Source organism: Mobula birostris, chromosome 4, assembly GCF_030028105.1.
Source record: "Mobula birostris isolate sMobBir1 chromosome 4, sMobBir1.hap1, whole genome shotgun sequence".
Lineage (NCBI taxonomy): Eukaryota > Metazoa > Chordata > Chondrichthyes > Myliobatiformes > Myliobatidae > Mobula > Mobula birostris.
Window position 1 is genome coordinate 95,261,742 of NC_092373.1, and position 21,431 is coordinate 95,283,172.

Consider the following 21,431-nt stretch of genomic DNA (forward strand, 5'->3'; position numbering starts at 1 on the left):
TGTGAGTTCTAAATCTCATGGAACTTGGAACTGAACAGAGCAGAGGAGAGGCAGATTTGAGGCCTGTCCACCTAGGCATGTTCTAGGTAATGGGGGTCCTTAATGATGGCTGCTGCCTTTTTGAGGCATTGCCTTTTGAATATGTCATTGTACTGCGGGAGACTAATGCCCGATGGAGCAGGAGGCTACAAGAACACTCAATATAGAAGACACAAGTGTTATGTAAAGACACAAATGTAATAATAGTGTTGCTCGAGAAGGGGTTTAATGTAACCCTCCATGTAGAGGATCTACAATTCCTGTACAAACTGCACAATTTCAGGATACAATGATGGAAGGGTGTTAAAAACAAGTGAGGACCAAGGCTTGGCTTCGTTAACTACAGGAAAGAGAGGCTTGGGGGTTCAAAATGGCAAGACCATGGAAATGAGCTGAGGACAGTTGCATGTCACAGCAGAGCGTAGGGAATGGGAGAGTGATTTTGAGGAAGTGAGGTGTCCCTTCTGCACATTATTCCCCCACGTTCAGATCCTCCTCTTCCCACATCTGGTTACACTTCTTACTTTGTTAAAGATTAGCATTTTGTCACAGCTCAGATTCTCGCTGCAGAAAATAAAGCAAACAACAGAAGTACTCAAGGAACCCACCAACTTCTATGGTAATTGCAGTAAGTTATATTTGTCAGAAATAAAAGCATAAAATGTTGGAAATACTCAGTAGATCAGGCATTATCTATAGAGAACAAAAAACAAAATTAACATTTCTGTTGAAGATTCATAAAACTAAAACATTAACAGCACCTGACCTGCTCAGCATTTCCAATATTTTTTGTTTTGCATTTCCAAAAGTCATGACTTCCATGATCTATCTAGGAACTCCTCTAGATAGAATCTCGAGATTCCTAAACTTTAGCTCAATCAATTACACACTTTGTTGTACAAATTTATATTAAAATGTCAACTCATCGTGACCATTTCTCAGAAGCTTGATTTGTTCAATAACGTATAGATAAACTTCAACATATAAAAATTTCCATCAAATGGATTTATAAAATAAAGCTTTACAAGGAGTAATCGATTTCGCATGGTCAACCCGCATCTTGGATGATACACCCACCTGTGAAAAGAGATAGCTTTAGCTACTTTGCCCTGCCTATTGGTACAGAAACATGCTGAACAAGATATCACCATTCTGCAGACCCATTAATAGAAGGAAATTTACTCGATGCATTTCCATCAAGAAGCAACAGCAGTGTCAATCTCTGTACAACAAGATGACAAAATCGTTAAACAGTCATGGCTATCGCATAAGAACTGGGTGATAAACAACATTTTCCCTCACAAAATGAAAGAAATATTAGCCGATGTAAATTCTTCAAACTCCTAATTGATTGACTAGCACCAAGTCACGCCAAAACCCCGCCCGGCGGCGATCGATACGACAAGATGGCGCCGACGGAACTTCCGGCACTCCCCCCTCCCCCGGGACCCATTCTGCGTAGGACCGCATCTCCTGGTCACCGCCCCCTCTTGAGGGGCGGTACTGGCACCGCAAGTGCCTGGATTGGCTGACAGGTACTGTCAATCAGCGTTGCTGGGTGGTGCCCAGTCTGTCAGGGCGAGGAGTGTGCACAATGGATGCAGGTAGGCCTGGGGTCCGGCGGGTTTGAGTTTCTTGGGGTATTTATGAGAGGCGCAGCTGCCGATGTTGTTCTATTGTTGCGTGACAGCCAGTGCAGTGTTTCCCTCTCCAACACCCACCCTTCGTCCGCGTACTGGGCCTGGAACCAAGGCCGGGGTGGGCTGTCTGCTGCCCCGCTCCTGTTGGCAGCGACGTCGCACTCGGTCTTTGGCCCGCACATTGACAACGTCTAGCAGGCGCTTCAGGACGCTTGGTGCAACGTGACTCACTGCTTTATGAGATCCGGGGCGTCTCTCCGAAACGTGACCTGGCCTGTCTGCTGTGTCCCTTCGTTCTGGCTTGCCTTGTTCCACTTATTGTACATCCCATTGTGTGAAGCTATACACCATCCCCGGCTTTTCTCTGTCCCACGGTCATCACATGGTGTTCTCTTGCTCCACTTTCCAGTCTGGCCTTTGCCAGTCCAGGATCGACGATTTCATAATTTTATAAAATGGTTTTTTTGTAAGTTTGCTGTCGTGTCATTGTAGAAGTCGTTCCTATAGTAGTTTCATTCTCCGGTTCCATTGAAGTGGTTTGTGGCGTTCCCTATTGTTTAATGCAAAGCATTAGTCTCATTTTAAATTGCACATTATTTACCTTGGCACTGTATGGCGTGTTGCTACGCAAACTGCCGTGTGGCAGGAAATGAGTTTGCACATAATGATTCTCTGTATAGTATTATGGATCTCAGTCTCAGTGTGATCATGCATGGTCGGTTATGTGTTAATACTTCGAAGTGAAAGAATAGAGTTCTGGTCACCTTAGACTTCTTACTAGCACTTGATGGATGTTAAGAATCTACTGTGAAAACAATATTTCAAGAAGACAATAGCAGGATACAGAAATAAAACTGCCTATAAAACACATTTTGCCGAAAGTATTCACTTTTATAATATGGAATTTCTTCCTAGATGTCTGACAGTTAGTAAATAAATAAAATGTGCTGTTTTTGGGTGTCGAAAGATGTCTTATTTTCTTTTTGATCCATGTCACACTGGCAGGCAATTAGCCATCAGTTGTTACCTTCAGGATGTTGAGTCAACTGGATCGTTGCATTTCCCTTTCAGTGCAGATCCTCTGGGGTGTCCTTTGCACAATGCTGTAAAAGTGAAATTGGTGACTAGATTCTTTTTGTATCAGTCCTTCAGACAGTGATTACATTTGAAGTGTAATCCAGAAACAAAAATAGTGCCAATACTGGCAATATTCAGGTAGATGACCTTTCACCAGAATTCAGTTGTTAATGAGGCATTCTTATGAAATTAGAATTTTATAACCCCCTTGCAAACTCTGAGCACATTTCTAATCTTCCTATCCATTTGTCCTTGAAAGTTATATTAGCTTCTTTTGAATAACTTCACATTTGAATATCTTCAATCCATTTCCTGCCTCTGGTGCAGCAATGAAACAGATTTAACCAAATTAAGATGTTATAGTTTATGAGTGTGTTGTTAATCCTCCAGCCACTTTCACCCATTTGCAGCCTTTTGGGTTGGATTCATCCTGCTCCATCTCCTTGATTATCTTTGGACAGAATTTGATACACTGGCTGATTCTATCATTTCTCCTCAAATGGCCTCTTGCTCCAAGTCCCCCACAATATTTGCTTGTCTCTTTTTCTTATCTACCTGTTCTTCAGTCAATCAATGGCCCTGGATAGAAAGTAACAAATGAATGATGTAAGTTTCTTTCTGACACAGTTGTACTGCAAGCATTGCTTTGGCCATATTCTTACTGTCCCATGCTTCCACCTTGTCTGCTTTGCATTTATGCAACTAAAGTCCAGGTGCCTTTTAATACCTTCACTCTCCTTTGAGTTGTCAAACAGCTGCTTGAGCCACTGTCTTCTGCAATTCAATATTGGGAACCTATCTCACTTCTTGGAAATTCTACCAACTGCCGCAGTTGCTTACAAGTCAAACAACTTATTGTCAGTTTTGACTCTGAAATGAGAGTCTTGGCTCTGGATTCTGTGCATTACAAAAAACATAAGCTGTCTCTTTTGTCGTTTGCCTTAACCTAGTTTATTGACAAAATATTTGCTAGTCCCCACTTGGGTATTCTAATAAAAGTGCTGGATATACTTGACAAGTCAAGGAAAGAGAAAAGTTAATGTATCAGGTTGCAGACCGTTGATCAAAACTGGGAAAGTGAAAAATCACAAGTTAGGTTTGGGGTGCAAAGAAGATGGGGAAATGGACAGGACGAAGGAAGTATCTCTAATAGGACATGGCATGATAATAGGTTAATGAGGGCAGTTGGGTAAGAGAGAAAAAATAGACATCAGAACATATACGGTAAATGCTATCGAATATACGTCATAATTGTAGAAAATACTGAACAGATGAGATGACTTTCTGGCACACTGCATCAATATGCAGGGGTGAGCCTGGGCTCTCAATTAATCACTCCACTCCCATTCTGACCATTCTTTCTGTGGATTCGTGCACTGTTATTCACTGTAAGCCCGAGGAACAGCATCTTCCCTTCCATCTGGGAACACTATGTCTTTCTGACTCTCGCATTCAACAATTTCAGGTAACTCACTTCCTCTGTTTGTTCTAGAACTGGCCAGCTCTTTCAGGCTTCATCAATTCCTTCATCGAAGTATGCACAAGAATGAGTCATACATTAAATATCCAGAACGCACAACTTTCTTCATCCTACTACCTCCACCCATAGGACTTAAGTCATTTTGGAAAACAAAGGATGGTTGCAGAAGTAGGTCTTCCTTGACCTGAGGGATTACCTTGGTAGATTATTTTTCCCATTGTTCATCAGCTGGTGTCCATATTGCAATCCTGCCTGCCCTCAACCCCTTTAACTTAATTTTCGTTTAAAATTCTAGTGCTTGTATACTACAACCAGGTATTCAGTGATCTATGTTGGTATCTGATCTGGAAAATCTTTAGCTTCAAACTTCTCAATCTTCTTCCCGCCACCTCCTAGATTTAACTCTCACCCTGTGAAAGCTCCACATTCCTCTGACTTCATGCACCACTGTTCCTTTTATTTAATTCTTGGCAATCTTCAGCGGCCTGTACCTTAAATTTAGGGATTCCATGCTGATACCTCTTCTGCTCTGTCAAGATGCTCCTAGAGTACATATCGTTGACTGAAGCTTTACCACCTGGTTTAACATCTGAATAACTAAATCTGAAGTTTTACTTCACCCATTTTGTATCCTGATTGGAGTATCTAGATTTCATGTTCAGCTCCTTTGTGACCTTTTCGTTACCACTGAAATGAGGCTGTCATTGTCATTCTGCGCAATGTTATCACTGTTGGGGTGTGCTGTAGTGCAGATTAAATTGTCAGCCTAATAATTCAGGGGTTAGAGTAGCAATCCAGGGACTCGAATTCAAATTCCACTGCAGCAACTGTGGATTAATAATCTGGAATTAAAACTAAGTGGCTAGGCCTAGTAACACTAGCTGCAAAACTAGCAGATAACTGTGGTCAGCTCTAAAATGTCTTCCAAAACAGTCTAGCAAGCCACTCAGTTCAAACACAATCAGGAATAGGCAATAAAATCTGGCCTTGAATGAAGAACTCCAACAATCCTTCTGCTTTAAATTAATGTATAAAATGAGTACTTTATATTGTTCAAATGGAGCAACTCACTTAATACTCAACCACTCCCTATATTACACTGTTGGATGCAAAGCGTGCACATTTCCTCATTGGGTCAATTATCTGCACAATAGAAAGCGACTTAGTGCACATAAGAGTGATCACATTCTTGAATGGCTGACCCTTGGTTGTATACAGCATCTGGGAAACATCATCTTTGTGTCTGGCTGGGCAATCGTGGCAAGAAGTTTATACACTTCAGTAAATGTCTGAGGACGTTATTTCTTGATACCTTTGCCAGTCACCTTGTCTTTGTCCTCTGGGTTTCAACCACTCTGTCCTTGATAATCATTTTTTATCAAATCACCTCTCATCTTTTTCTTCTCTTAAGGTGTACTACTTCAGATTTTCCAGACTATCCACATAATTGGTGTCTCTCATTCTCAACTTTACTGCATCATGTACCACTGTTCAAAAATAAAGCATTAAAAATCATGTTTCTGATCTAAGTATGAGTTGTCAAGCAATTTGAGAGGGTTTGCATTTCCTCCTATTGAATCCATATTTCCTAAATTTGATGATCCCAGCCGAAATGAACTAATTAGCTACTTCATAGAAACATAGAAAATAGGTGCAGGAGCAGGCCATTCGGCCCTTCGAGCCTGCACCGCCATTCAGTATGATCATGGCTGATCATCCAACTCAGAACCCCGCCCCAGCCTTCCCTCCATACCCCCTGATCCCCGTAGCCACAAGGGCCGTATCTAACTCCCTCTTAAATATAGCCAATGAACTGGCCTCAACTGTTTCCTGTGGCAGAGAATTCCACAGATTCACCACTCTCTGTGTGAAGAAGTTTTTCCTAATCTCGGTCTTAAAAGGCTTCCCCTTTATCCTCAAACTGTAACCCCTCGTTCTGGACTTCCCCAACATCGGGATCAATCTTCCTGCATCTAGCCTGTCCAATCCCTTTAGGATTTTATACATTTCAATAAGATTCCCCCTCAATCTTCTAAATTCCAGAGAGTATAAGCCTAGTTGATCCAGTCTTTCATCGTATGAAAGTCCTGCCATCCCAGGAATCAATCTAGTGAACCTTCTTTGTTGATGGAGGAGTAAGGTAGAAAAGGGGGAGGGAGATAGGCAGATAAAGAGAGAACTAAAGAAAGGAAACAAAGAGAAAGTTAGGGGAAGAGGGAGAAATCAAAGAAAAAGAGAAAGGAAAACATACATAGTGAAAGAAAAGCAAGATGTATATCCACACTTTGCTAACCTGCTGCCCCACATTGGCACTCCTGCACCTCGAAGTTCAGTGGTGCATGGTCCTCTGACCATGGAGTTCAAACACCCCAGCCAAACATGACTAAGGTAAAGTGTGGTGCTTTTCTGATTGTGCTCCATTGATTTTAATATCGTTTAAATGTCTCTGCTAATCAAAGTCATAAAAAAACTTAACGGAATAATTAAAAGTTAAATTGTCTAACAAAAAATATATATTCTATGCCCATTTTACTCTTTATATGATAAGCCTTTGTCCAAAAATTCCCACTGAAATCATATAGACCTCAATTTTGGGATGGCAATTCTTTCACATAGTGCTGAAGAACCTCGACAGTACTTTCTACAGCTGCATGGAGTACACTTGTAGAAGAACTGACAGCTTCAGCTAACTAATCTGTAAATTTCAGATTTTTGCATTTTACAGTGTAGTTTCAGGTTCAACAGATCAAAGGTCAGCATGAGATTTTCTGACTATGACTGGAAAGATATGAATAGAACAAAACAAATCAAAGTATCAAAGAGAAATAGCAAGGAAGCATGGAAGGATGGTGTGGTCAAGCACATTAAAGTGCGCAATGACGAGGATTCAGCTGCCACTCTTAACCTTCTCCGGCAGTAACTGAACTGTTCAGGTGCCAGATGGATAGATCTCCTGGAGAACACTTACATTTTTCTTTTGACAAGGTGTCCATTATCATATAAAATAATGAGCTGCTTCTGAATCTGTTTTATGTACAGTAGATTCCAGTTAATTGGGACACATTGGGACGAGTACATCTTGGCCCAGTTAACCTATTACCTCAATTAGCTGAGGTTTCATGGAAACAGCTAAAAAGGTATAAAAACACAAACTATTTTTAACTGAGTATTTAAATGAAATACCAAACAAATTAGAACACTACCAATAAACTACAGTACTATAAAACTATCAGTTCCTAATAGTTATCGATGGACGAATTGTATGCTGCTGTGTTCTTTTGATTGGCTGTAAAAGATCAAAATCAGTGGCAACTCCACAAGCAGATAATGGATTGCCTTCATACAGTACTTTTGTTGAGGTCATCCTCCAATTCATTTTCATTGTAACATCCAAGATGATTGTCAATAACTTCAAATTCTTTGTAATTCCTAACTTGCTGAAGTAGTGAAATCATTTTAATTTCACTCCCAGCCATTCCTTGCATCTTCAAACCCTAATGCTTGAAACCACTGTGAGCAAAACAATTTCAAATTGCCTTTCTGCTTATTTCTTGCCAATGATCAGTGACAAACACACAACTGACGCTATTTTAAAAACAGTTTGCTCTAAGCACAGTTTCATGCCTAACAGGTACCCACAACTGATGTTAGTTAAAAACTGGTAGGCTCGTGTCCCAATTAAGTGGCATAGTGTCCCAAATAAACAAGGGGAATCCCAGTTATTTTCTCAATTAGTTTTTGTTCTTTAAGAGTTGATCCAAAATTAGCAGCTTCCTTGATTAACCAATGGCCCAGTTAATGGACTCCACTGTAATTTCAACAAACCTCCTTCATTTTGTACTCTATGCCACTATATATAAAGCCCAGGAACCCCTTTGCCTTTTTAAATGTTTCCCAATCTGTCCTGTCATCTCAGAAATGTGTACACATGCAGCCAAGCTCTTGCTTCATTCCCTTCAGTCAGGGAAACTATGTTATCTCAATGTATTCTTATAACCTGAATGTATCATTTTGTAGTTCTCCAAATCAAATTTCAACTGTTTCTCTACCCTGCACCATGAAGTTGCTGTGTATATCTGAGCATAAGACATGTAACATATTAGAGTAAGGCCTTACCTAGATTCAGCATAAACATGGGCAGGGTGGACAGAATTGTGGAAAAGAAACATTTGCAGTTTGTTGGCAGAAATTTGTAACCTTTATGAGGTGCAGGTAACTGCATAAAACACATACCTTCTAAGATCTTTTATCCCTGTCCATTTTAAGACTTCTATTAAAAGCCAGCTGCCATCCTTAATCAGCCATCAGATATCGTTCAAGGAGCATGCTGGCTGGCTGGCTGGTGATTAGTGGTGCATTGCTCCCTTGCATCCCGGTTGAGACTTGGTCATTGGACCTGGAATATTGTGTACAATTTCAGTTTCTTTTCAAAAGTCAGGATAGTCTTGCTTTAGAGAAGGTATGGCACAGATTTTCTAGACTGGCTGTTGGATGGTCTATTATATGAAGGGATTGAATTGCCTGGGAAAATGAGAGCGGAGATGCAGTATACAGAGTATTCGCCGTTGGGGGGGGAGGGGGCTTGACAAAGGTTCAAAGATTCAAAGCACATTTGTTATCAAAGAATGTATAAATTATACACCTTGAAATTCATCTGCTTATAAGCAAGAAACTGGAATAACCCAGTTTAAAAAAGACCAAAACCTATTGCTCAGGGAAAGAGAGAGCGAGAAAAACACACGCAAACAGAGCATCCGGAACCTCACCCAGTCCCAGACAAGGTAAATGTGGAGAGGATGTTTCCCTTGGTGAGGCCTTTTAGGAATGAAGTGAAAAGAAGTTTCTTTACTTAAAGAGAGGTAAATATTTGGAACTGTTTACCCTGGAGGGCTGTGGAGACCGTCATGAACTGTGTTCAAATGGAGATCGGTAGATTTACGGATATTAAAAGTATTGATGATGTGGATATGGCAGGGAAATGGTGTTCAGATAAAAGCTCAACCATGGTCTTATGACCTGCTCCTCCTGTTTCTTGAGTGTAACAATTTTTAACCTATTGAGTATGTCAACAGTCTACTTGGAATTTGGCAGTAGCCTTCGTGGTAATGACGTGTGCAATATTTGTGCCCTCTGCCTCCAGATATAGATGTTCTTTTTGGTTCCTAATTAGCTCCGTCCCTCCTTGTGTTACTTTGTTATTTCCAAGTTTATGAACGATCTTTTTCCCTTTAAAGTTAAACTGTCTCCTCTCATTCCCTGCACTTTTTTAAAACCTGTCCTGATATTTTAATACAGTATATGGACTGATCTTCATTTCTGTTCTTAACCTGACATGAGTTTTACAACTTCTGTCTTTTTAACTTATTTTCCAGGGTGCTTGGCTTAGGTTGGCCAATCTTTCCCATCTAGGGTGTGTACCTGTGCCACACACAAACCATCAAGGCTGTCCATATTTCAATTATAATTTTTCCTGTCAGTCTTGCAACTGAATTTTGGTTGAGTTTGACGTCCTTGCACTGTGTGATTCTCCCATAATATGTGGTGAGCCACAGTTCGTAGGAAACATATTGGACCAAATCGCAAATATTTCTTTTCCACCTTGTAACCTTCAGAGAAACATTACTTGCTGTCAGCTGAAAAGAGTGTAAACTGTGAATTTTGGAAGTTGTTTTGCGTCTCAAAAAACTTACCAAGACTGGATATTCACCTGCACCCATTTCCAAGTTGTAGAGAGTTCAAACACATTAAACCATTTCAGACTCTCTGCAGCCTTTTTAAGGTGAGGTTTAGGAACAGTGATTGTCATCAAGATTGTTTATTAACAGGAAATGCTAATTGAGATTGTTCCTTATTTTCTGCCATTTGAGTGAAACATTTCGTAACACACTACATTGATTGGCTTTATCTCAAACAATAACGAGGTGGCCTACAGGGAAGAAGTCATCTCTGACACAGAGGTGTCAAGTAAACAACCTCTCCCTCAACGTCACAAAAACAAAGGAGCTGGTAGTGGATTATAGGAGAATGGAGACAGGTTAACCTCTATTGACATCAATGGGTCTGGGGTTGAGAGGGTAAACAGCTTCAAGTTCCTGGGCATCCACATCACCGAGGACCTCACGTGGTCTGTACACACCAGCTGTATGGTGAAAAAGGCACAACAGCACCTCTTTCACCTCAGACGGTTGAGAAAGTTTGGTATGGGCGCCCAAATAATGGGTCAAGGTGAGCTAAGTTACTTGGGAGGAATAGGAATAGGAAGTATGTGTGTGAGGCTGTTGTTCGGTACTGGGTGTCAGATGTGGGAAGTCCGGGAGACTCCCAGCCTTCTGGACGGCCACATCTGCACCAGGTGTGTCAAGCTGTAATTTCTTAGGGACTGGGTTAGGGAACTGGAGCTGTAGCTCGATGACCTTCGTCTGGTCAAGGAGAGTGAGGAGGTGATAGAAAGGAGTTATAGGCAGGTAGCCACACTGGGGGCTCAGGAGACAGATAAGTAGGTAACAGTCAAGAGAGGGAAGGGCAAAAGTCAGATATTAGAGAGTACTCTAATGGCTGTCCTTCTTAACAATAAGTACTCCTACTGTTGGGGGAGACTGCCGACCTCGGGGAAGCAACAGTGGCCATGCCTCTGGCACAGAGTCCGGCCCTGTGGCTCAGAAGGGTAGGGAAAGGAAGAGGGTGGCAGCTGTGATAGGGGACTCTATAGTTAGGGGGTCACATAGGTGATTCTGTGGACGCAGGAAAGGAACACAGATGGTAGTTTGCCTCCCAGGTGCCAGGGTCCGGGATGTTTCTGATGGCGTCCACGATATCCTGAAGTGGGGAGGAGAACAGCCAGAGGTCGTGGTACATATTGGTACCAACGACATAGGTAGGAAAAGGGAAGAGGTCCTGAAAACAGACTGCAGGGAATTAGGAAAGAAGTTGAGAAGCAGGATCTCAAAGGTAGTAATCTCTGGATTACTGCCTGTGCCACGTGACAGTGAGTAGAGGAATAGAGTGAGGTGGAGGATAAATGTGTGGCTGAGGGATTGCAGCCAGGGCAGGGATTCCTATTTCTGGATCATCGGGACCTGTTTTGGGGCAGGCGTGAACCTGTACAAAAAGGATGGGTTGCACATGAATCGGAGGGGGACCAATAGCCTCGCAAGGAGGTTTGCTAAGGCTATTGGGGAGAGTTTGGGGGTGGGAACTGAATTGAAGAGACGGAGGAAGGGGTGGATGGCTCAAAGCTTGGGGACAGTGCGAGAGGAAGGATAGGCAGGTGATAGAGAAGGGATGCGCTTAGGCTGATGGTTTGAGATGTGCCTGTTTTAATGCAAGAAGCATCATGAACAAAGCAGATGAGCTTAGAGCGTGGATCAGTACTTGGAGCTATGATGTTGTGGTCATTACAGACTTGGATGGCTCAGGGGCAGGAGTGGCTACTTAGAATGCCAGGCTTTAGGTTTTTCAGAAAGGACAGGGAAGGAGGCAAAAGAGGTGGCGTGGCACTGTTGATCAGAGATTGTGTCACAGCTGCAGAAAAGGAGGAAGTCATGGAGGGGTTGTCTATGGAGGCTCTGTGGGTGGAAGTTAGAAACAGGAGGGGGTCAATAACTCTACTGGGTATTTTTTTATAGACCACCCGATAGTAACAGGGACATCGAGGAGCAGATAGGGAGACAGATTCTGGAATGGTGCAGTAATAACAGGGTTGTCGTGATAGGGGATTTTAATTTCCCAATATTGATTTGCATCTCCCTAGAGCGAGGGGTTTAGATGGGGTGGAGTTTGTTAGGTGTGTTCAGGAAGGTTTCCTGACACAATATGTAGATAAGCCTACAAGAGGAGAGGCTGTTCTTGATCTGGTATTGGGAAATGAACCTGGTCAGGTGTCAGTGGGAGAGCATTTTGGATATAGTGATCATAATTCTATCTCCTTTACCAACAGACAAGTTAGGAAAATGTTTTAATTGGAGTAAGGGGAAATATGAAGCTATTAGGCAGGAACTTGGAAGCATAAATTGGGAACAGATATTCTCAGGGAAATGCACAGCAGAAATGTGGCAAATGTTCAGGGGATATTTGCGTGGCGTTCTGCACAGATACATTCCAATGAGACAGGGAAAGGATGGTAGGGTACAGGAACCGTGGTGTACAAAGGCAGTTGAAAATCTAGTCAAGAAGAAAAGAAAAGCTTACGAAAGGTTCAAAAAACTAGGTAATGATAGAGATCTAGAAAATTATAAGGCTAACAGGAAGGAGTTTAAGAAGGAAATTCGGAGAGCCAGAAGGGGCCATGAGAAGGCCTTGCCGAGCAGGATTAAGGAAAGCCCCAAGGCATCCTACAAGTATGTGAAGAGCAAGAGGATAAGATGTGAGAGAATAGTACCAATCAAGTGTGACAGTGGAAAAGTGTGTATGGAACTGGAGGAGGTAACAGAGGTACTTAATGAATACTTTGCTTCAGTATTCACTATGGAAAAGGACCTTAGCGATTGTAGGGATGACTTACAGTGAACTGAAAAGCTTGAGCATATAGACGTTAAGAAAGAGGATGTGCTGGAACTTTTGGAAAGCATCAAGTTGGATAAGTCACCGGGACCAGACGAGATGTACCACAGGCTACTGTGGGAAGTGAGGGAAGAGATTGCTGAGCCTCTGGCAATGATTTTTGCATCATCAATAGGGCTGGGAGAGGTTCCGGAGGATTGGAGGGTTGCAGACGTGAGATAGCACAGGAAATTAGAGACCAGTGAGTCTTAATTCAGTGGTTGGTAGGTTGATGGAGAAGATTCTGGGAGGCAAGATTTATGAACATTTGGAGAGGCGTAATATGATTAGGAATAGTCAGCATGGCTTTGTCAAAGGCAGGTTATGCCTTACGGGCCTGATTGAATTTTTTGAGAATGTGACTAAACACATTGATGAAGGTAGAGCAGTAGATGGAGTGTATATGGATTTCAGCAAGGCATTTGATAAGGTACCCCCTTTGCAAGACTTATTGAGAAAGTTAGGAGGCATGGGATCCAAGGGGACATTGCTTTGTGGATTCAGAACTGGCTTGCCCACAGAAGGCAAAGAGTGGTTGTAGTTGGGTCATATTCTGCATGGAGGTTGGTGACCAGTAGTGTGCCTCAGGGATCTGTTCTGGGACCCCTACTCTTTGTGATTTTTATAAATGACCTGGAAGTAGAGGGATGGGTCAGTAAATTTGCTGATGACACAAAGGTTGGGGGTGTTGTGGATAGTGTGGAGGGCTGTCAGAGGTTACAGCGGGACACTGACAGGATGCAAAACTGGGCTGAGAAGTGTCAGATGGAGTTCAACCCAGATAAGTGTGAGGTTCACTTTGGTAGGTCAAATAATGATATACTGTATGCTATAGAATAGAGTATTAATGGTAAGACTCTTGGCAGTGTGGAGGATCAGAGGGATCTTGGGGTCCGAGTCCATAGGACACTCAAAGCTGCTGTGCAGGTTGACTGTGTGGTTAAGAAGGCATACGGTGTATTGGTCTTCATCAGCCGTGGGATTGAGTTGAAGAGCTGAGAGATAATGTTGCAGCTATATAGGACCCTGGTCAGACTCCACTTGGAGTACTGTGCTCAGTTCTGATCATCTCACCATAGAAAGGGTGCAGAGGAGATTTACAAGGATGTTGCCTGGATTGGGTAGCATGCCTTATGGGAAAAGATTGAGTGAACTCGGCCTTTTCTCCTTGGAGCGACGTAGGATGAGAGGTGACCTGATAGAGGTGTATAAGATGATGAGAGGCATTGATTGTGTGGACAATCAGAGGCCTTTTCCCAGGACTGAAATGGCTAACATGAGAGGACACAGTTTTAAGGTGCTTGGAAGTAGGTGCAGAGGAGATGTCAGGGGTAAGTTTTTTTACACACAGAGAGTGGTGAGAGCGTAGAATGGGCTGTCAGTGATGATGGTGGAGGTGGATACAATAGGGTATTTTAAGAGACTCCTGGACAAGTACATGGAGTTTAGAAAAATAGAGGGCTATGGGTAACCCGAGGTAATTTCGAAAGAAAGTACATGTTTGGCACAGCATTGTGGCCCGAAGGGCATGTAGGTTTTCTATGTTCCATGTTCGTCCTTTTTTAAATTTTTGGCTTGCATTACAACTGTCAGGGTTTGGAATTCACCAATTTCAGATATCCAGGCTTTCCGCCTAGTTTTCTCCAATCAACCTGCACAGGAGCTCTGTTTTTATGCTGCTGGATTTTATGAGTATTTCCAGCTTTCTGTGGTTGCATATGATTTCCAGTATCTGTGGGGCTTTGTTCATCAAAGTTCTGGTAATTTTATTTATCTCCTTTTTAAAAAAAATTTAAATGCAGAACATCTGTGATTGATGAAACCCGCTATCTCATTTGTGTCTCCTGGTCACCTTCTCTGCAATTCAGAACATTTTTGACCTTTCATTCTCTCTCTGTCTTACTGTCTATTTCCAGCATTCTCTGTTAGTTTTGTAATCTGGAAGACTTGATGTAAAATTGGTAGGATGAATTTATGACCTTGAGGCCTGGTGGTATGTGCTTTCAGACTTTTATATCTTCTGCCAAATGGGAGGGGAGAGAAGAGAGAATGTCTGGAGTGGGTGGGGTCTTTGGTTATGATTTAGTTAGGCAACGAGACATGCAGACAAGAGTTCATGAAGGGGAACCTATCCATTAATATGTGGTTCTCCATCAATATCTTGCTTATAAGTTATATGTATTTGGATTTAAACATAGTGAACTGACGTATATTAACAGTCTTCAGTTAAATATTTCAAAATTTTATTCCCACAAGGATGCTGGACATTCTGATCACGTTAGATTTCACGTCTTCGCAGATGCAAAACGAGGTGCACCAACCTAGATGCATTCCCTCTGTTTACTTTTAATAGGCTGTGATAGTTTTGTCTTAAAAAGTTTTGTAGTCAGCCTCATGCATTTCATGTTATGTGGTATAATTTTGTTAAAGAAATGTGGTTATTTAACTTTTGTTAATTAGAAGGGAAGAATAAAATAGAATGTCAAATGTTGCAATCAAAATATTTACCACAGATACAAAATTACAATATTTGTCTACTAAATTAGGACTTTATTATTGTGAGTGGTGATTACTGTATCTGTAAAGGCATTTTTCCTGGACAATGTCTCATTAAAAAGACCGACAGTACAGACAGAGGTCTCTGTTCGAGGACAGTAATTCAAGTAGTGAGTCAAAGAGGTGTGAAAAATGCCTTCAGGTGTCAGAATCAGGTTTATTATCTCTGTTATATGACGTGAAATTTATTGTTTAGTGGTAGCGGTACAGTCAAAGAAATTTACTATAAATTACAAAATTATAAATAAATAATGCAAAAACAAAGAAATAATGAGGTATTTTATGGACCATTCAGAAATCTGACAGCGGGGGTGGGGGGGGGGGGAAGCTGTTTCTGAATTGAACGTGTGTTGTCAGGCTCCAGTGCTTCTTCCCTGATGGTAATAATGAGAAGAGAGTAGGTCCTGGATGGTGAGGATCCGCAGTGATGAATTCCACCTTCATGAATCTCCGCCTCTTGATAGTTATTCCCATGATAGAGCTGGCTGAGTTACAACCCTCTGCAACCTCTTGTGATCCTGTACAATGCTCTGTCATGGATTTTATAATGTCAGAAAGGTTTTACAAGCAATGGAAGTGTAAATTTTAACTTTTTTTGTGACTCTACTCAGTTATTTAAAGAGTCAAGGGGCACTCTGGTGGAATATTCTGCAGTTTAATTGTGCTCTGGAGATTCAAAGACACTTTGTAAAGCAGCCTTACTAGTGCAGTACATGTAGGCCATGTAGTGATCAACACTGTACTTCCCTAATGTGGACCGCTAGGCTCATAGAACCAGAGGACGGGTATTAAGGTGGAGCGGGAGGGGGCTTTGCAAGTTGGAGGGTTGTAAAATGAAAAGCTAATCTATAAATTCTTGTGAACCTCCCTGGGAGATGTCCATATTTCACTAGAAATATAGCAAAGGGGCAAAAAGTAGCTGAACAGAGAAGGTAGTTACCTAGGGTTTTTTAATATATTCATAAATATCAATTTAGTGTGCATTTCCTGTTAATGAAGCAAGTGCTTTTACTGACATTGTTACAAAGTTTATTCCACCTCAGTTCAAATTTCTTGCAGTTCACTTGTATACATCAATCAAGTAGTGGACATTTGAACTGATTCAGTAAAAACAGAAAATGCTGTAAACGCTCAACAGAACAGGCAGGCCAAACATTTTCTGTCTTCATTTCAGATTTCTAGCATCTACAGATTTTTGACTTTTATATTTGGATCTAATTCATATTTGTAGATTAATTCAACTGCATGTTAATTTTTGAAAAAGGATACAGGTTTCCCCCGCCATTGGAAGGTAGAGCGTTCCTATGAAATGGTTCGTAAGCCGGAATGTCGTAAAGCGAAGAAGCAATTACCATTTATTTATATAGGAAAATTTTGTGAGCGTTTGCAGACCCAAAAATAACCTACCAAATCATGCCAAATAACACATAAAACCTAAAATAACAGTAACATATAGTAAAAGCAGGAATGATATGATAAATACACAGCCTATATAAAGTAGAAATACTTATCCACAATCATTGCCTGAACTGTTCTCCGTAGTGAAAATCTCACGCAAGCGCCGTTAGCAAAAACACAACACAAGCGCTCTCCAGTAACCCTTAAGCTATGAAGCTGCCAAATCATACCAAATAACATGTAAAAGTACACAGCCGATATAAAGTAGAAATAATGTATGTACAGTGTAGTATCACTTACTGAAATTGGGAAAGCGTCGAGCACACTGATGATGGTGTGTTAGACTGAGTCGTCGGAGTTTGGGTGGTGCAGTTGCCCCCACCCTCCAGGCCGCCGACCGATACCGATCCGCGAAGCATGCGGGGGTACAGCGGTAGCCGGGAGGCACACAGCACATCTTTAAGAAAAAAGCCAAAATAAACAAGCCAATTAATTAGGTAACACACATCAAAGTTGCTGGTGTGTGTTGCTTGAATTTCCAGCATCTGCAGAATTCCTCGTGTTTGCGTAATTAATTCGGTGCTGCCCGGCACGTAATTGTTGGCCCAGATCAATGCTGATTGCCGATTGCATCGCCTCTGATCTGGGCCGACAATTACATGTCGGCGGCACCTAATTAGTTAGCATGTTTATTTCGGCTTTTTTCTTAAAGGTGCGTGTGTGTCTCCCAACTACCGCTTCATTCTCCGCGAATCGGTACCTGTCCGCGGCCTGGGTGTTGGGGTGGTGGGACATTGGGGTGTCATTTCGTCGTCTGTTTCCATGACAGCAGGCAGCTCATCTTCTCCTATGACTGCCCGCCTCGATGTCGAAGGTCGAGGTTCGTAGTCTGCTGTGGCTGATGTGGAAGGCTTGCTTGACTGCTGAGCCTCGCGCATTTTTCTATCACACAGTTCTTTGTAAACACTCAAACCATCTTGCAAATATCCCCTAAACCGACGTACCCTTTCAAAATTAAAGTCATACTTTATCATTACTCATTCGGTTTCAATTGTTATCCTTTCCTCTTCCAATTGTATCAGCTCTTCATCTATCAGTTCTTGGTCATGGGATGCCAAAACCTCTTCAACATCATCTTTGTCAGCTTCCACAAGCCAAACTCACTTAGTCCTTACTTCGTTCACCACGATCAAAACGCTTAATTATGTCTAGTTTTATGCTAAGTGGAACATCCTTATGAGCTCTTTCAGGCTTTTCCGATACCTTAGAACTCATCTTGCTAACGGCTGCTCACAGGCACGTGTTTAAGCAATGCCGGCGAGAATGCAATTCTGAATCCCGGGGGGTGTGCGCTGTCTTCTATTGCGCTGCTTTTTTCGTAACAGTGAAAACGCCTTCTGTTAGCGAAAACAGGGTACTAATGTAGGTCTTTCGTAACGGTGAGGTTTCGTAAAGCGAACGTTCGAAAAGCAGGGGACACCTGTAATGTGAAGCTATTCAAATCAATAACTTTGCTCAAAAATTATTCATTTGCCTCTTCTTAATTTTTGTTTATGAACAAATCCTATTAAAATCTGACACAGTAACGTGTTATATTTATAACAAGGGTTTCAAGGTTCACAGTTTCAGATGTATAAATCTAAAAGTTGCCCATCAAGGTCCATTGCTCAGCTTATTTCAACACTTCCTTTCCTCCCAAAGGAGATATTTGACCTGTTGAGTGCCCCCAGCAGATAGTTAATATAAAGCAGGAATTGTGGAGAGTAGATTGGGAGTGGTTATTATTGGGTAAATCCACATCTGGCTGTTTAAAGGCCAGTTGGTCAGAGAAAGAAAGACAAGTATAGTAGGACTCGGATATGTTGTATGTCACGAGATGTAAATTTATGAAAAAGAGAAAGAGTGTTTATTAGGTTTAGGAATCAGACAAGACCCTAGAGGAATATAAAGAGAGAAGAAAGAACTTAAGCAGGGAATGCAGAGACCATAAAATTTCCTTTGCAAGTAGGGTTAACAAAAGCACAACTCATTTTATGCATATATTTAAGAATAGATGGATAGCAAGGGAAAGGGCAGAGGGAATTTATGTCTGGGGCCAGAGGAAATGCATGAGGTACTAAATGAGTACTTCGTATCAGCTTTCACCAACAAGAGGCACCTGGAGGACAGTGAAATGAGGAATGGTCTGTTGCTCTTCTAGGGTATGTTCATATCAAGGAGGAGGGGTTGTAGGCCTTTTGAAGAGCATTAAGATGACTAAGTTTCCAAGGCCTGATGGGATCTACCCCTGCTTATTGAGACAGGCAAAAGAAGTAATTGCTGTGGCTTGACAGAGATTTCTGGAAGCTGTTTCGCCATAAGCAAGGTCCCAGAGGACTTGATAATAGCCAGTGTTGTTCCTTTTGCTTAATAACAACAGTAGAGATAATCCAGCAAATTATAGGCCAATGAACCTTGCATCAGAGGTAAGGAAATAATTGGGGAAGATTCTTAGGGATAGAATTTACATGTGTTTGGAAAAGCATGACTTATTAGCAATAGTCAGCATGGCTTTGTGTGGGAAAAGTCAAGTTCTCTGTTTTTTTGAGGCAGTGACAAAGTTAATTAATGAAAGTAGGGCAATATATATTGTGAACATCGACTTTAGTAAAGCATTCAATAAGATTCCTTATAATATGCCAATCAACATAAATGGAATCCATGATGAGTTGGTAGATTGGACTCAAAATTGGTTTGACCATTGAAGACAGTAGTATTAGACAGGTTTTATTGTGACTGGAGGCTCATGACCAGTGGTGTTCCACAGAGATCAGTGCTGGGACCTCAGTTGTTTGTGATATATGTAAATAATTTGGACAAAAATTTAAGTTTTCTGAATAGTATGTTTGCAGATGAGAAAACATTAGCAAAATTGTAGATAATGAAGACAGGTATCAAAAGGATACAGCAAGATATGATTCTTTGGAAATGTGGTAGGGAAAAAATTACAGATTGTGTTTAATGAAGTCAGGTATGATGTGTTGAAGTTTGGGAGATCAAATGCAAAAGGAAGAACCTTTGGCTTCATTAGTGAATGGAGAGATATTGGGAAGTAAGTTCACAGCTCACTAAAAACAGCTACACAAGTAAAGAAGGCATGTAACATGTTTATCTTCGAGTGTAAAAGTTGGCAAGTCACATTGCAGCTGCTTAAAGTTTTAATCAGACAACATTTGGAGTATTATGAGTAGTTCCGGTTGCCACATTACCCCTCCCCCCGCCCCCACACCATGCAATAGTGTTCATGGACCATTTAGAAATCTGATGGTGGAAAGGAAGAAATGGTTTCTGGATCATTGAGTGTAGGCCTTCAAGGTCCTATATCTGCTCCATGACTATAGTAACGAGAAGAGGGCATGTCCTAGATGGTGAGGATCCTCAGTGACACTTTGGAGAGGATACAGAAAAGTTTACCAGGATGTTTCATGGATTAGAGTTTTAGCTATAATCGGTTGGATAAACTTGGAAGACTTGTTTTTCTGGAGTTTTAGGGGCTGAGGGAGCGACCTGATACAAGTACAGTGGATTTTGGTTAATTAGGACACATCGGGATGAGGGCATTTGGCCCAATTAAGCGGCTGCGCTAATTAGCTGAAGTTCCATTGAAATAGTTACAAAGGTATAAAAAAAGACAAACTGCCATTTAACTGAGTAACAAATTCTGTATTTAAATTAAATACAGAACGATTTAGAACACTGTCAATAGTCAGTATCCTTTTCCCAGGGTGGAAATGTCAAAGACTGGAGGACATAGGTTTAAACTGTGAAGGGGGATGTTTAAAGGAGATTTACAAGGCAAATTTTTTTTTCAGAGTGTGTTATGTGCCTAGAAAGTACTGCCAGGACAGGTGGTGGAAGCAAGTATGGGAGAAATGTTTTATGAAGCATTTTGGCAGACACTTGAACAGGCAGAATATGATGTAGACCATATGCAGACAGATGGGATAAATTTAATCTGGCATCATAGAAGGGTCTATTCATGTGCTGCACTATTCAATTTTCTAAGAATAATTAGCAACTTATTAATAAAATGCACGAGGCCATTTCCCAGAACATTATCAGATTAAATTTGATTCTGAGGTACATGAGAAATTGGTACAAGTGACCAAAAACAGATTTTAAAGAGGGCTTTGAAGAGTGTGGGATTAGGCAGAGAGGTTTATGGAGAGAATTTTAAACTTTTAATGCCTAAGTAGCTGAAGACGCATGGACTACACCCCAGGGGTTCTGAAAGAGGTACAGGTTGACCTTCACTAATCAGGCACCATTGGGACCTGAGGAGTGCCGGATCAGTGAAAATGCCGAATTACAGAAGGATCACATTAAGCATAATCAGTGCTGGATTATCAAAGGAACCGGATTACAGGTAGTCGGATTAGTGAATGTCGACCTGTAGCTGAAGAGACTGGGGAGACGTTAGTAGTATTCAATCTTTTGAGTCAGGACTGGTTCCAGGGGACTGCAGAATTGCAAATGTCACACCACTCTTTAAGAAGGGAGGGGTGCAAAAGGCAGGTTGGATAGCCTGATTTCAGTGGTTGGTAAGATGTTACTGTCCATTATTAAAAATAAGGTTACCTGAAAGCACATGATAAAATAATGTAAAGTCAACATGGTTACTTAAAGGAGCAATCTTGCTGACAAATCTGTTGGAACTTTTTGAG

General features: G+C 41.5%; 1 protein-coding gene across 1 annotated transcript in view; it reads left to right on the forward strand.

The window, feature by feature from the left end:
- The first annotated feature begins 1,583 nt into the window (after positions 1–1,583).
- The window catches only part of atg4b (autophagy related 4B, cysteine peptidase), a 72,194-nt gene continuing 52,346 nt past the window's right edge, over positions 1,584–21,431 (forward strand). The window contains exon 1 of the mRNA XM_072255810.1: positions 1,584–1,643. Coding sequence (XP_072111911.1) covers positions 1,634–1,643 — 10 coding nt within the window. The 5' untranslated portion in view covers positions 1,584–1,633. The remainder of the gene's footprint in view (positions 1,644–21,431) is intronic.